General features: G+C 48.6%; 1 protein-coding gene across 23 annotated transcripts in view; it reads left to right on the forward strand.

Annotated features, from left to right (window-relative positions):
* SYTL3 (synaptotagmin like 3) overlaps positions 1 to 16,432 on the forward strand; it is a 117,834-nt gene that overhangs the window by 51,249 nt on the left and 50,153 nt on the right. For 19 of the 23 annotated variants that reach the window (XM_054490262.2, XM_054490266.2, XM_054490255.2 and 16 more), the window contains 3 exons: positions 8,740 to 8,791; positions 9,833 to 9,902; positions 15,270 to 15,348. In XM_054490262.2, the coding sequence (XP_054346237.2) occupies positions 8,740 to 8,791; positions 9,833 to 9,902; positions 15,270 to 15,348 (201 nt within the window). Of the gene's footprint in view, positions 1 to 8,739; positions 8,792 to 9,832; positions 9,903 to 15,269; positions 15,349 to 16,432 lie in introns of those variants that run through there. The other 4 variants (XM_054490269.2, XM_054490265.2, XM_054490270.2 and 1 more) reach the window with 1 other exon arrangement.

Raw genomic sequence — 16,432 nt, forward strand, 5'->3', positions numbered from 1 at the left:
CCAGTGCTATCTTAGCTCAAATTTTCCTAAGGACTAAAATATGCTTAAAATGGCTCTGGGCTGGGCGTGGTGGCTCACGCCTATAATCTCAGCACTTTGGAAGGCAGAGGCGGGCAGATCACTTGAGGTCAGGAATTCGAGACCAACCTGGCCAACATGGTAAAATCCCGTCTCTACTAAAAATACAAAAATTAGCTGGACGTGGTGGTGGGTACCTGTAATCCCAGCTACACAGGAGGCTGAGGCAGGAGAATCGCTTGAACACAGGAGGCAGAGGCTGCAGTGAGCCGAGATCACGCCACTGCACTTCAGCCTGGGTGATAGAGTGGGACTCTGGCTCAAAAAAAAAAAAAAAAAAAAAAAAAAAAAAAAGCCTCTGGACTCCTGCTCTAAAACCATTTGTGGCTGGATATCATGATTCTTTACATGCTGAGGGATTTTTTTAGGTCAGACTTTTAGAGAGATTTTCCATTTTGAATATGTGAACTATAGATTGGTTTAAAACTGTATTGTCCAACACCCACTCCAACCCCTGGTTTTGCTCACCTTTCTTTAGCATTTGGAGAAAACTCAAACTTCAGTGTGGGTCAACCCTCAGGACTGTGACTTACAGTGGCACAGGTCGGACACTGCACAAGGGAGCCACTTGTATAAGGGGATGTTGTTCAAATACCCCCTTATATTGTGTATTGATTGTGATGATTGTTTATGTCAGATACAGCAAAGTGTATTGTTCTAACAAGATCCATATATTATGACAAATTTCCTGGGGGTGGGCATAAGGCCTGTTGAGGAAGGGGCACATTTGCCCAGTTCCCATGGAGGCTCCGTGTAGATAGCCCCTCCTGGGCTTTCCTTTGGTGGCACTTGGAACTCCAGGGTATAGTTTCTTATACGGGATGTTATTCCCACTCCACAGGCAGCAGCAGAGAGGTGGCCAGAGGGAAGGCCGCCTTTCCCCTGACTGCCTGCCTGTAGTGCCGCAGCGTGACCCATGCCGTGTGGGTGTGCATGACCTTCCGCACACAGGGCTGCTGTGGGGGCTTTCAGTGGAGGAGGGAATTTGCTGATCCTGCTTTGAAAGAGGCCTAACCACACTGACGATGCAGTTCAGGACCTGAAAACCCTCCGCCAGCTACGAGCAACACGCCTTGGCGGGCTGATGGAGTCGCTGTGGGACATTCCAGGGAGTCTGCCCTGTGTGCTCTTTCCCCGTGAACCGAGTCACCCGGGAGAGAAGAGTTGGAGCAATGGGGCCCGCATCTGCTGCAGGAATTGCAGTCCAGGCTGCTGGCATGGTTGGGGGTTGGCGTCCTCAACTGACACCGTGACAGAGCCCAGTTTGAGATGGTCATCCATGTATAGGGATTTGTATCAGTAGCTGAAATGAGTTGCTTCATCCCTATTATTTCTAGGCTGAGAAATGGATGCATAGATGGATAATGACTTGTCACAGACATGCCAGCTTCAGGGGCAGGACTGGTTTTTGAGCCACACGCGGTGGCTCTTGACTCCCCACTGCCTCAATCTATAGTTTGTGTGAATCCTCACAATGCTGTGAGCCCTGCTGTGGGTGGAAGTTGTGACTCACTTATTCTTTTTTTATTATTATTTATTTTTTAAAAATTGGGCCAGGTGTGGTGGCTCACGCTTGTAATCCCGGCACTTTGGGAGGCTGAGGTGGGAGGATCACTTGAGTTCAGGAATTCGAGACCACCTTGGCCAACATAGTGAAACCCCATCTCTACTAAAAATACAAAAATTAGCCAGGCGAGGTGGTGTGCACCTGTTATCCCAGCTACTCCGAGCCTGACGTAGAAGAATCACTTGAACCAGGGGAGCGAAGGTTGCAGTGAGCTGTGTTTGGGCCATTGCACTCCAGCCTGGGTGATGGAGTGAGAGTCTGTCTCAAAAAAAAGAATAATAAAATAAAATAAAAAATAAATAGGCTCGGTGCAGTGGCTCACGCCTGCAATCCCGGCACTTTGGGAGGCCGAGGTGGGCAGATCACCTGAGGTCAGGAGTTTAAGACCAGCCTGACCAACATGGAGAAACCCCTTCTCTACTAAGAAATACAAAATTAGCCAGGCGTGGTGGTGTGTGCCTGTAATCCCAGCTACTCAGGAGGCTGAGGCAGGAGAATTCCTTGAACCCGGGAGGCGGAGGTTGCGGTGAGTCGAGATCGCACCATTGCACTCCAGCCTGGGCAACAAGAGCGAAACTCTGTCTCATAAATAAATAAACAAACAAACAAAACAAACAAATTTTATTTTGTAGAGATGGGATCTTGCTATGTTACCCAGGCTGGTCTTGAACTCCTGGGCTCAAGCAGTCCTCCCACCTCAGCCTCCCAAAGTGCTGGGATTACAGGCGTGAGCCACCACACCTGGCCTGTTGTTGTATTTATAACCACCACCTCTTATATGGCAAGCCCTCTTCTGGGTACCAGGGACAGTGAGATGCAGAAGATGAGGCCATGTCCTCAAAAAGGGGAGAGACAGATGCATATTGATTACAGTGGAGTCAGAGGAGTTTTAGTGCAGGCGTGCACAGTAACCACAGTGGGACCAGCCTGGTGAGGACAGTCATGGAATCTCTGTAAATGAACTCTTAGAAGGGTGGTGGAGGAGTGTGAGCTGGGGTGTAGATGGAGGAGTGTGAGCTGGTGTGTAGATGGAGGAGTGTGAGCTGGGGTGTAGATGGAGGAGTGTGAGCTGGGGTGTAGATGGAGGAGTGTGAGCTGGGGTGTAGATGGAGGAGTGTGAGCTGGGGTGTAGATGAAGAGCTATTCTAATGGGGAGGAGGCGTGGGGAGAGGCACAAGGCCTGGAGTGGGCACAGGCAGCTGGGAGGCTCTGTTTGACTGGGGCTGAGCGAAGGGGATGGGGGTGGCAGAAAGGGACAGTGGAGAGGCAGGTAGTCACTCAAGCACCTGCGGCCTCTGGATTTGCCTCCTGGGGCTGCAGTAACAGAGTGCCACAACCTGGGGATCTTCCAACAACAGAAATGTATCATCTCCCAGTTCTGGAGGCTGGGAGGCCGAAATTGAGGTGTCAGTGGGGCCGAGCTTCCTCTGCTGGTGCTGGGGGAGAACGCTGCCTCCCTCTTCCTGCTTCTAGTGGGTCTCAGCAATTACCCCAGTCTCTGCCCCGATGTTCACGGGACTGTCTCCCCATTGACTCCCCTCTGTGCACATCTGCTTGTGTGTCTAGATTCCTCCTTCCCCTCTTGTTTTTGAGACAGGGTTTTACTCTGTCACTCAGGCTGGAGTGCACTGCTGCGATTATAGCTCACTGTAGCCTCTCACTCCTGGGCTCAAGCGATCCTCCCACCTCAGCCTCCTGAGTGGCTGGATGGGAGGATCACTGCAGGCACATGCCCCAATGCCCAACTCATTTTGAAATTTTTTTGTAGAAAACTTAGCCAGGCGTGGTAACTCACGCCTGTAATCCCAGCTACTTGGGAGGCTGAGGCAGGAGAATTGCTTGAACCTGGGAGGCGAAGGTTGCAGTGAACCAAGATCACACTATTGTACTCCAGCCTGGGCAACAAGAGTGAAACTCTGGCTCAAAAAAAAAAAAAACAGAAAACTTTTTTTTTTTTTTTTTTTTTTTTTGTAGGACATACTCTCACTAAGTTTCCCAGGCTGGTCTCAAACTCCTGGCCTCGACTGGTCCCTTCTGCCTTCTGGAGGAGGCTGAGGTGGGAGGATCGCTTGAGCCCTGGAATGAGAGGGTACAGTGAGCTGTGATCACAGCACTGCACTCTAGCCTGAGTGACAGAGTAAAACCGTGTCTCAAAAACAAGAGGGGGAAAAAAAGGTTACTCAGCTTTCTGGGACGTGGTTGTTGGTTTCCAGGTGGTCGTTTTCCCCCGGCTTTGTATTAAGAAAATGTTCAGAAAGAAACAGAGCAGTGACCCTGTGTCTGTACAGCCCTCGGCTATCCCCATTTTGGTCTTGTCCCTACCCCCTCCCTAAGTTATATTTGTACACTTTCTGACTTCCTGCAGGCTTTTTAGGCAAGTTGTGGTACAAAATCCAGCTTTGTCACTTGTAGACGTTGTGACTTTGGGCCCATGACATCTTATCCCTGAGCCTCGCTCTTCATTTATAAAATTGGGGGCCTGGCACAGTGGCTCACGCCTGTAATCCCAGCACCTTGGGAGGCCGAGGCAGGCGAATCACAAGGTCAGGAGATTGAGACCATCCTGGCTAACACGGTGAAACCCCGTCTCTACTAAAAATACAAAAAATTAGCCAGGTGTGGTGGTGGGCGCCTATAGTTCCAGCTACTTGGAAGGGTGAGGCAGGAGAATCACTCGAACCCAAGAGGTGGAGGTTGCAGTGAGCCAAGATCGTGCCACTGCACTCCAGCCTGGGCGACAGAACGAGACTCTGTCTTAAAAAAAAAAAAAAAAAAAAAAATTGGGATGACACCTGGCAACCACCCGAGCAGCAAATGTGTGCAAAATGCGCCGTGCTGTGCCTGGCAGACACGGCTGCCAACCAGCCGTGTGCCTGAGACAAGCCCTGGCAGCCTCAGACCTGGGCCCTGGCCCGCAGCTGTTCCCGTCCCTGGCAAAGACGGGTATCCCTGCTAAAGTCACTCGCCAGCCAGACCGGGCAGCATGGTGGGGGCCCTTGGTCCAAAACACCTGCCTCTTGAGGGATGTCTGTCTGTGAGCATCTCACAGCTCCTTGCGTGAATACTGACATGTTAACAAGAGGTCAAAATTCAGGGCTCTTTAAGGAAGCTTCTAGGAAGAAACAACTGAGGAATCAAAGAGAAGTGAAATGACAGTCAACAGTGGGCTGGTAAAAGCCACACAGGGCAGTGCTGCTCCAACTTCCTTGAGTACTCAAATCCGCCCGGGTCTTGCTCCAATGGGATTGGGGCTCTGCAGGCTGGAGCCTGCCTGGGGCTCTGTGTCTCTAGCAACCCCTGCCCTGCCGAGAGTAACAGCCCACAACTGGGGCAGTGAGGGCAGGGGGCAGACTGGGACTTGCGGTTCCCCCTGCATGCTTTCATATGTCCTGTGAGCTAAGAGTGAGTTTTACATTATTATTATTATTATTATTATTATCATTATTTTGAGATGGGGTCTCGTTCTATCTCCCAGGCTGGAGTGCAGTGGTGTAATCTGGGCTCCCTGCAACCTTTGCCTCTTGAGTTCAGCCTCCCGAGTAGCTGCGATTACAAGCGTGTGCCCCACGCCCAGCTAGGCTAATTTTTGTATTTTTATTAGAGACGAGGTTTCATCATGTTGGCCAGGCTGGTCTCGAACTCCTGGCCTCAAGTGATCCGCCTGCCTCAGCCTCCCAAAGTGCTGGGATTACAGATGTGAGCCACCGCACCTGGCCAGGTTTTACATTTTTAAATGGTTAAAAAAAAAATCAAAAGAATAATCTTTGTGACACATTCAGATTTCAGTGCCCATGAAGTTTCGTGGGAACGGGCACGCCTGCCCTTTATTACTGCCTGTGGCTGCTGTCATAGGGCGGAATTGAGCAGCCGTGACGGGCCCCTCCCTGGTGCCAGCAGAGCGCAACGTTCCCTCTCCAGCCTTGACCCAGGCCCCGCCTGTGCCCCGCGTCGCTGCAGCCGGCAGGGGACAGCAGAGAGCTACACGCACGCCCGGGCCGTGCAGGAGCCGCAGCGGGGAGGCAGGGGATTTGTGACCCGGGCCGAAGCGGAGGTTTCCTAGCTGGGGTCTGAGATGTGGACCTGAGGTAGAACTGCCCGCGGGGGATAGCACGAGGAGACGAGGTGGGGGTGACAGTAATCGTGCAGGCAGGGCCGGCCTCACCGGGTAGGAAGGGCAATAAGGGACAATTGGTTTGCTGGAGTGAAAGGGCAAGGCCTGCAGGCAGAGGGGTGACCCCGCAGGGTGGGGCACCCTGGAAGCCACGTGGGCCTGGACTTCAGGCCGCACCATAGGGAGTCACTGAAGGGTTCCAGGTGGTAGTGTGATAGCCTCGGATTCTCTAAGAGGGATGTGGCTTTTTGGTGACTGTGCCTCAGGATGCTGTTGCCAAAACCAGGGACAGAGTGACAGTGAGGGCTGTAAGGCCACACAGGGCAGGAGGGACCTGGGGACAGGGTGACAGTGAGGGCTGTAAGGCCACGAAGGGCAGGAGGAACCTGGGGCAGGGTGACAGTGAGGGCCATAAGGCCACGAAGGGCAGGAGGAACCTGGGGACAGGGTGACAGTGAGGGCTGTAAGGCCACACAGGGCAGGAGGGACCTGGGGACAGGGTGACAGTGAGGGCTGTAAGGCCACACAGGGCAGGAGGGACCTGGGGACAGGGTGACAGGGCTGTAAGGCCACGCAGGGCAGGAGGGACCTGGGGACAGGGTGACAGTGAGGGCTGTAAGGCCACGCAGGGCAGGAGGGACCTGGGGACAGGGTGACAGTGAGGGCTGTAAGGTCACATAGAGCAGTGGGGGCGACCTGGGGGCAGGGTGACAGGTGAGGTCTGGAAGTTCACATAGAGTAGGAGGGACTCGGGGCAGGGTGACAGTCAGGGCTGTAAGGTCATGTAGTCCTGGGGACAGGGTGACAGGTGAGGGCTGTAAGGTCATGTAGACCTGGGGACAGGGTGACAGGTGAGGGCTGTAAGGTCATGTAGACCTGGGGGCAGGGTGACAGGTGAGGTCTGGAAGTTCACGTAGAGTAGGAGGGACTCGGGGCAGGGTGACAGTCAGGGCTGTAAGGTCATGTAGTCCTGGGGACAGGGTGACAGGTGAGGGCTGTAAGGTCATGTAGACCTGGGGGCAGGGTGACAGGTGAGGTCTGGAAGTTCACGTAGAGTAGGAGGGACTCGGGGCAGGGTGACAGTCAGGGCTGTAAGGTCATGTAGTCCTGGGGACAGGGTGACAGGTGAGGGCTGTAAGGTCATGTAGACCTGGGGGCAGGGTGACAGGTGAGGTCTGGAAGTTCACGTAGAGTAGGAGGGACTCGGGGCAGGGTGACAGTCAGGGCTGTAAGGTCATGTAGACCTGGGGACAGGGTGACAGGTGAGGGCTGTAAGGTCATGTAGACCTGGGGGCAGGGTGACAGGTGAGGTCTGGAAGTTCACGTAGAGTAGGAGGGACTCGGGGCAGGGTGACAGTCAGGGCTGTAAGGTCATGTAGACCTGGGGACAGGGTGACAGGTGAGGGCTGTAAGGTCATGTAGACCTGGGGGCAGGGTGACAGGTGAGGTCTGGAAGTTCACGTAGAGTAGGAGGGACTCGGGGCAGGGTGACAGTCAGGGCTGTAAGGTCATGTAGACCTGGGGACAGGGTGACAGGTGAGGGCTGTAAGGTCATGTAGGGCATGGGGGACCCAGAGACAGGAGCGCCCTGTGGTATGTCGCCGCCCGCAGTCTGCTGTGCGCTGGCTGTCTCCCAGGTCTGTGCTCGCCCCAGTATGGGCAGGATGAGCAGCGTGGCTGTTTTTCTTGCTTCCGTGGCCAGCACGTTGCAGTCAGGCTGTCTCTTTTTTTTGCTTAGACCTGGGTGTTTTCTCTCAGGGGGCTCCTGCAGGTGCCAGCTTTCGTCCCTGACCAGCTGGTCCTACCAGTTGAGTGCTCGGGCTTCAGGCAAGGCTGTGTTTGTACCTTTTCGTTCTGTCTTAGAGAAGTATTTCTTAATGGGGAGGGGAAGGGTCACAGGCGCCTTATAGAATCCTGTGAAAGCCAGATGTCCCCCAGATGAACCCCAGAAAATGCACACAGGCAGGTGGACTCGGAACTTCAGCCATGATTTCAAAGACTCCTGCACTTGCTGTGGCCAGCCTGGCTAAGGACCCCGACCTAGGGGCTGCCTTCTTCCTTTGAGACTTGGGGCTTGGTGTTGAGAGCTTAACATCAGATGCTATTTGCCCTCCCAAAGGCCAGCCCATCTGATTTTCTTACTGTCTGTCCTTCAGTGGGTCTTATGGAAGTGATGTTTCCATATGTAAATGTTTTTTTTTTGTGGAATGTCTAAAATCCCCCAAGCATCGGCACAGGAGCTAGACTGCCTCCCAGGGTGGCAGGCCTGGTGTTCTGGTCTGTGTATTGGGCACAGCGGAGCCCTCTGGGAACCTCCCTTAGCAGGAGAATGCTGCTTCCCAGCCCCCTGCTGGGCGAGGACTGGTCTCTTCCTATGCATTTGGCCAGGGAACACTGTGTTCACAGAACTGGGAACATGCTGAGTTTTATTTCTGGGGTCTTAACACATCATAAAAACCTCTTTTCTTGAAACAAAAAGAGTATTATATCAAATGCAGTCTTATTTAGGAAATTATTAGCCTCTATAACTAGAAATAAGTAGATTACGGTTTTTAAAAGATTAATCTTCATCACAAGGCAAGCTTACGGGAATAGATTCATTCCATTATGAAATGTTTCCAAAGGATGAATGGAAGATTTAGAAAATCTAATCCAATATCAACTTTTAATAAAAGTAGTCATTCCCAACAATTATGGTTTTGTAATGTGTGTGTATATTTAAATGACTTTAGGGGAGTATAATTTCCGTAACATAAAATGTATCTTTTCAGTCTGCAATGCGATGATTTTGAGTAAATTTACAAAGTTGTACAACCATCTCTACACTCTAATTTTGGAACATTTCTATCACCTCAAAATGATCTTACTTTTTAATCACAAGAAATGATACTAGAGAAAATAATTTTAATCTACTATTTCCTGTATTTACATCAGCTAAGTGCTATTCTTAATAATAAATGCCCTCTATGGATATCTCTCGCAGGCAAACATCAGACAGTTGGAGGGCAGCTCTTGCAATCTTATCAGAAGCTGAGGTGAGTGTTACAAAGGACAGACCGTCCCAGGCCCTCCGGAGCAGGAGTGCAGAGGACACTCTGCAAGAACTTATAGGTCTCTTGACTTTCACATGTCACTGCTTTGGAATGTGACTCTTTTTTTTTTTCTTTTAAAGATAAAGTTCCTGAAAAAGATTAAAGCAGAGATGTTTCCAGATTCTCATGAGAAACCTTCTAGCTAGCATAGTATTTTCTCACTAAACATTCAGCTCTACTTCTTAAATTCTCCTGAAGTGTTATAAAGAAACTAAATATTATGTTTAATTGCACTTAAGTGAAATTCTAAAGCAAGCATGTGCTTTGATTAATGATGCGTATCTCTAACACCTTACCCAGTGCCTGGCGCGTTAGAGATACTGATGGAATAAAGATTGATAGAATTGAATAATGGCCTGAGAGATGTGAACTTCTTTGCACAAAATTCTTAAAAACTGAGCAGTCATGAAGCTGGCCATAATTCACACACCTGATTACACTCAATTTATTAAAGTGTTTCTGAAAGCTCCCCACCAGCTGCTATTTTGTTTGGCCCATGGTGAAATTTTCCAATATCAAGACTTTTTCATTTTTTTCCTCCCCTATTCTTTCCCATTTCTTTTAGCACAAGCTTCCAGTTTGCTTCGTGGTCGATTCTCACATCCACAACATTTTTGGCACTTCTGCTGGTGTGGTTTGTGCGAAGAGAACACAGAAGCGCAGATGGGAGACAGGGGTTTCCCCCGCAGCCAGGTGGCAGGTCCAGGCCGGAGCACCCAGGCTGTTTCAGAACGCATCACTGAGCGGGGCGGAGTACCCAGACTTTAGGCAGCATCGCCTTCATATAGATACCAAGAAATCATGCACCTCATAGAGCAGCAGGTCCAAGCAGGGCTGCTGGCTATTTTTCCAAAAAGTGAGGCAGTTTAAAAAAAAAAGGCGGAGAACTAGAATTATAGAATAATGGCACATTTTGTGTATTTGTAAAACTAATGACTTGCGTGGTTCACAACCTATTTCTTATTCCTGTATTTTCCTTGGCAGCAAAATTTCTGTGGTGCCTCCTACTCCACCTCCTGTCAGCGAAAGCCAGTGCAGCCACAGTCCTGGCAGGGTAACGTATCCATTCTGGGCACTTCTCTAGTAGGGGTTAGGGGATAGAAGGAGAGGAAGCAGGGGAGCTTTCGAGGCTGAGGCTGGGCACGGAACCTCCCAGCAAAGGGATCTGACTGTGCCTGGAGCGGGTCACAAGGCGGGGCGGGGAGCGAGGGTCCTCGAGGCTGGGCAGAGCTTCTTGCCTCATTCTGGTCGCCGGACCCTCTGTGTCATCAGCGACCCTTTCTGCCTGCACCCAAGGTCTCTTTACTCTTGGCATGGCATTGGCCCTTTTCCCCAGCTCTGCTCTGTGCTGGGCGTGTGTGTAGAGTCTCTGGGGTCTAACGGGAAATAAGATTGGTTAATGTGTGTGTGAGAGTGGGAGTGTCTCTTTTGAGTGTTTGCAGGCTCTGATGTACGGTGGACCAGCACCATTTCTGTCCAAAGAAATTAGCTGTGCGATCTTGGGGCAGTTACCTGGGTTTCCCACCTGAGAGGTGGAAATAATTATACAGGTGCTGCTTGACTTATGATGAGGTTATGTCCCAATACACCCATAGTAAATTGGAAATATTGTAAGTCAAAAATATATTTAGCTAGGCGCGGTGGCTCACGCCAGCACTTTGGGAGGCCAAGGTGGGTCACTTTAGGCTAGGAGTTCGAGACCAGCCTGGCCAACATGGTGAAACCCTGTCTCTACTAAAAATACAAAAATTAGCTGGGTATGGTGGCAGGCATCTGTAGTCCCAGCTACTCTGGAGGCTGAGGCACGAGAATTGCTTAAGCCTCGGAGGTGGAGGTTGCAGTGAGCCAAGTGCCACTGCCTTCCAGCCTGGGCAACAGAGCAAGACTCCATCTGAAAAAAAAAAATTGTATTTAATACACACCTAACCTACCAAACATCATAGCATAGCATAGCCTGCCTTAAATGTGCTCCGAACACTTGTGTTAGCCTACAGTTGGGCAGAATCATTTAATGCAGAGCCTATTTTATAATAATAAAAATGTTATTAATAATACAAAATAGAAAAGATCAAAATGCAAAGTACGGTTTCTACTGAATATATATTGCTTTCACACCATCATCAAGTCAGAAAAATTGTAAGCTAAACCATCGTAAGTCGGGGAGCGTCTACATTTGTATGGCTTGCCTCCCATGGCTGTTGTGAGAAATTAACAAAATAATGTCTATGTTGGTACTTGGAAAACTGTAAAGTGCCATGGAAATATATTGTCTTGGTTATCTTCATTATTCTATAAATTAAAGGGAGCAGGTATATATGGGAGAATATGGGAGCTGATCATAATCCCAGAAGACGTAGTCCCGAGTGCCATCATCCTGAATGCTGGAATCCTGAAAGATCAAAATCCCAAAAATATAATTCTAGAAAATCTAAAAATTATTTTGAAGAAATTTATTTAAAAATTTTAAAGGGGATTTGAGAAACATATAAAAACATGACAACAGCCTGGGCAACATAGCAAGACCCTATCTCTACAAAAAATAAAAAAATTAGCTGGATGTGGTAGCACATGCCTCTAGGCTCAGCTACTCACAAGGCTGAGGGAAGAGGATCCCTTGAGCCCAGGAGGCCAAGGCTGCAGTGAGCCATGATTGCAACACTGCATTCCAGCCTGGGCAACAGAGCGAGACTGTCTCTAAACAAACAAACTAAAAACAAAAACCATGACAGAACACTTCATTGGCCACTTTACACAATAAATAGGCAAAAACAGCATGCATATTTTTGCAAGCATAAACACTCAGATATACTAATGACAGTCACATGGGTATAACAATTATGAACAGATGAACCATATTCATAAAGAAATACATCAGAAAGGGAAATGTAGAAATACATATTACTGTGGCTGGTATTGTGTGCATCCAGCTTTGTAACGAGATGGATCAAAAACCGCCATGGGTCACCATTGCATATACAGTCACCCAAACAGCTGAGATCTCAAGAAATTTTATCTTTTGCAAATACAGATGTACAAAAAGGAGATATCTTCCCTTAGGAAATATCAACATCTTTAGGTACACGTCAGAGTCATGGTGTGATGACGTACTTCGAAGCATGGAGTCAATTTTCAAAAAAAAAATGCATAACACAAATTAAAAGTCTCTGCAATTTTTACCCGCAGCATGGGAAATGATGCGAACGTGAACTACACAGCATAGCAAACTGTGCTGTGTGTGAAGGGGCAGAATTCATACACAACTAAACTAAATAATCTGGCAGCGGAGATTTCTTGTATTTTTTTTTTTTGCCTGTGTTTTTACTTCTAAGGTCTTTGAAACACTTGCTGCACTTGTATTTGGAGAGTGGTTGTGGTCTAAGCTTTTTTTTTTCTTTTTTTTTTTTCTTCTTTTTTTGGGATGGAGTTTCACTCTTGTCCAGGCTGGAGTGCAATGGCGCGATCTTGGCTCATCACACCCTCCACCTCCCGGGTTCAAGCGATTCTCCTGCCTCAACCTCCTGAGTAGCTGGGATTACAAGCATGCGCCACCAGGCCCAGCTAATTTGTTTTGTATCTTTAGTAGAGATGGGGTTTCACTATTGGCCAGGCTGCTCTTGACCTCCTGACCTCGTGATCTGCCCACCTCGGCCTCCCAAAGCGCTGGGATTACAGGCGTGAGCCACCTCACCCAGCCAGGTCTACACATTTTGTAAACACATGCTGTCCATTTGAAAGGCTGGTTCTTGCTCAATTGTTGCAATTAAGCCATTTCCTTCTTTTGCAACACCAATACTAATTAGCTTTTAAACTTTTACCATTCATTATTGAATAACCTTATACTCATATCACAGGCTTTTTGGTGAAGGAACTGTTTCACAGATCTCTTCTGTTGTGTTGTAAGGAATACAATAAGAAGGAATGATAGGTGGCTTCCTCAATACCAAATCTGTATTAGGGTTCTCCAGATAGACACAGCCAATAGGATATGTATATAGATACATGAGAGGAGTCTTACTAGGGGAATTGGCTCACGTGATCACAGCAGCTGAGAAGTCTCTCCACAGGCCATCTGCAAACTGGAGACCCTGGGATACCAGTAGCGTGACTCAGTCCAAGTCCCAAGGTGTCAGCACCAGGAAAGCTGATGGTGTTGTTACAGGAAACAGACCCCAAGAGACGGTTCTTGGATCTCGCGGAAGAAAGAATTCAGGGCGAGTCCATAGAGTAAAGTGAAAGCAAGTTTATTAGGAAAGTAAAGGAATAAAGAATGGCTACTCCATAGACAGAACAGCCCTGAGGGCTGCTGGTGGCCCATTTTTATGGTTATTTCTCAATGATCTGCTCAACAAGGGGTGGATTATTCATGCCTCCCCTTTTTAGAGCATGTAGGGGAACTTCCTGATGTTGCCATGGCATTTGTAAACTGTCATGGCACTGGTGGGAGTGTAGCGGTGAGGACGACCAGAGGTCACTCTTGTTGCCATCTTGGTTTTGGTGGATTTTAGCCGTCTTCTTTACTGCAAGCTGTTTTCTCAGCAAGGTCTTTATGACCTGTACATTGTGCTGACCTCCTGTCTCATTCTGTGACTTAGAATGTCTTAACCATCTGGGAATGCAGCCCAGTAGGTCTCAGCCTCATTTTAGCCAGCTCCTATTCAAGATGGAGTTGCTCTGGTTCGCATACCTCTGACAATGTATCTCTCAGTTCAAAGCTGAAAGCCTCAGGACCCAGGGAGCCTCTGGTCTAAGTCCTGGAATCCAGTGGCCAATCAGCCTGGGTTCTGATGTCCAAGGCAGCAGAAGAAAAGTCTGTTCCAGCTCTCAGAGACCAATTCACTTGCTGTATTTGTTCTCCTTGGACCCCTGGTTGAGTGGATGGTACCTGCCAATATTGAGGGCAGATCTTTCTAACCTAATCCACTCATACTCACACACTAATCTCTGGAAACACCCTCACAGACACACCCAGAATAATGCCTTACCAGGCTTCTAGGTATTCCTGAAGCCAGTCAAGTGGATGCCTACAATTAAGGTGTCATTAATTAATTAAGTCCATGAGTCCACCCCTTGTCAACCTGTACCCATAGGCTCTCCTTAAGTCATAATTTAATAAAGGCAGTAACAAGGTTATAGGTCCCTCTAACATGATGCAACTATCCCATAATTGTGATTTTGGGGATTTTAGATGTTAGGGATTTAGACTTCAAGGATTTTAATCTTTAGGGATTTAGACTTTAGGGGTTTCGATCTTTCAACGTTTAGGATTATGGCATTTGAGACTGTGTCTTTGAGATTATGATCCAAACCCAAAAATATATAATGCTGATAAGAGAGAAGAATCACATACATTCTTTTTCAATTTCTTTTTCTTTTTTTTTTTTTTTTCTTGAGACGGAGTCTCCCTCTGTCGCCCAGGTTGGAGTGCAGTGGCATGATCTCGGCTCACTGCAAGCTCCGCCTCCCGGGTTCATGCCATTCTCCTGCCTCAGCCTCCTGAGTAGCTGGGACTATAGGAGCCCACCATCACACCCGGCTAGTTTTTTTTGTATTTTTAGTAGAGAGGGGTTTTCACCGTGTTAGCCAGGATGGTCTCGATCCCCTGACCTCGTGATCCGCCCTCCTCGGGCTCCCAAAATGCCGGGATTACAGTCGTGAGCCACTGCGCCTGGCCTCTTTTTCAATTTCAAACTGAGACTCTGGGGTGACCTTCAAAATCTTGCTCTACTTTCTCCTGGAAATTTCAAATTCTCCAGAGTTGTTCCAGTACCTGTGTGCTCATGATGTATTTATTGGACAGATGGATGATTGGATGGGTGGTAATGTAAGATGGATGGATGTTTGGTGGCTAGATGGGTGGATGGATGGATGAATGACTGAGACTTGGAGAAGGAAGTGAACTCCTTTCTGTTGTTTTATCTTCTTTTCCTTCTCCTGCTTTGGGAAGTGGAGCACCTCAGTTCTCGGCTGGTCACCTTGTAGCTTTTACCATACTCATCCTCTGTGCCACCCGCATTCTGCCACTGTTGACATCCCTTCTGTGTGGAGTTGGGGTGGGGCCATTGGAGAAAAGAGGTTAAACAAGCAGTAATTTACTTGAGTACAGTCTTTGAGCCAATGAAATGCCAGTCATCATTTCCCACGGGTACTTGTCATCTTGTCAACAACCCACTGATAATGCGCCTTCAATGAGAATATCAAAAGTAGGGAGAGACGCTAAATAAAGAGGATGCCTACCCCTCGGGAAGACTGCTGTCCACCTCCAGGCCTGCATGCACCCACCCACGCCCACCTGCACCCCAGCACCACGGCCACACTCACGCACACACACCCACATGCCAGTGTTTTGGGGTTGGCAGCCTGGACACTGCTGAGGCAAACACAAGTCATCAAGCATAATTCTCATTCTTTCCTTCTGTTTTAGTTACAGGAATTTGGTCAGTTTAGAGGATTTAATAAGTCCGTGGAAAATTTGTTTCTGTCTCTTGCTACCCACATGAAAAGTAAGTGCATGCTTCGTGATGTGTTTTCCCACTACCCTCCAGGCCAGCCGAGCCCACTGGCCAGGGCCTGGCCGGTGACCTCGGTTGACACTGTCCCTCAGGCCACTCACTTTGTCTTTGGACCCTGGGGAAAGCCACAGCACCTGGCCCTTCATCTCTTTCCCAACAGAGCAGGCCTCTGGTTCCTCGTAGGAAGGGAAATGGTGGCTCACACCTGTAATCCCAGCACTTTGGGAGGCCAAGGTGGGTGGATCACTTGAGGTCAGGAGTTCGAGACCAGTCTGGCCAACATGGTGAAACCCTGTCTCCACTAAAAATACAAAAATTAGCCAGGCATGATAATGAGTGCCTGTAATCCCAGCTACTGGGAAAACTGAGGCAGGAGAATCACTTGAACCCAGGAGGCAGAGGTTGCAGTGAGCCAAGATCACGCCACTGGACTCTAGCCTGAGCAGCAGAGCAAGACTCCATCTCAAAAAAGAAAAAAAAAAAAATGCAATTTCAGGGAATCTAAAACCAGAACGTTTCAGGCCAGTGGGGCCCAATATCTATTTTCTGCATGGAATTACTTTGCCTTTCTCCTTTTCTCCTTGGTAAATGTATTTTCTTCAGTTAGCAGTAATCCTGTGATTTGCAGATGCATGTAACCCAGAACCACCTCCACTTGGAATCTTGTGTCTTTCAGTGTTCTTTCTGCTCAGATACTTTTTTCTCTGTTTATCTTAAAATGCAAGTCCCAGAGGACAGATTCCTTTTCATGCCTCCTAAGATGCCCAGGGCTGGTCGGGTGTTTAGAAAATATCCTTAGTGTGCTCAAGGGTCCTTAGGCACAGATTTCTCTTTTGCTGTGTTTCTGCTCGGCTTCTCTTCTTCATCCCCTTTTCTGCAGTTGCATGAGGATAGTCTCAGTACTGCACTTGGCTCTGAGACAGTCTCTTTATATGACTTTAATTAGTTGTCCGTATTCCTCATGAGCCCTGTCTCAGCTGTCACACGATGACAATGGACATCAAAGCACTGCTCTTCAGATGAGCAGAAACAGTGACTGTCTCATGCAATGATCTGTTCCTTTCTTGTTCAGAGG

Source organism: Pongo pygmaeus, chromosome 5, assembly GCF_028885625.2.
Source record: "Pongo pygmaeus isolate AG05252 chromosome 5, NHGRI_mPonPyg2-v2.0_pri, whole genome shotgun sequence".
NCBI classification, from domain to species: Eukaryota; Metazoa; Chordata; class Mammalia; order Primates; family Hominidae; genus Pongo; species Pongo pygmaeus.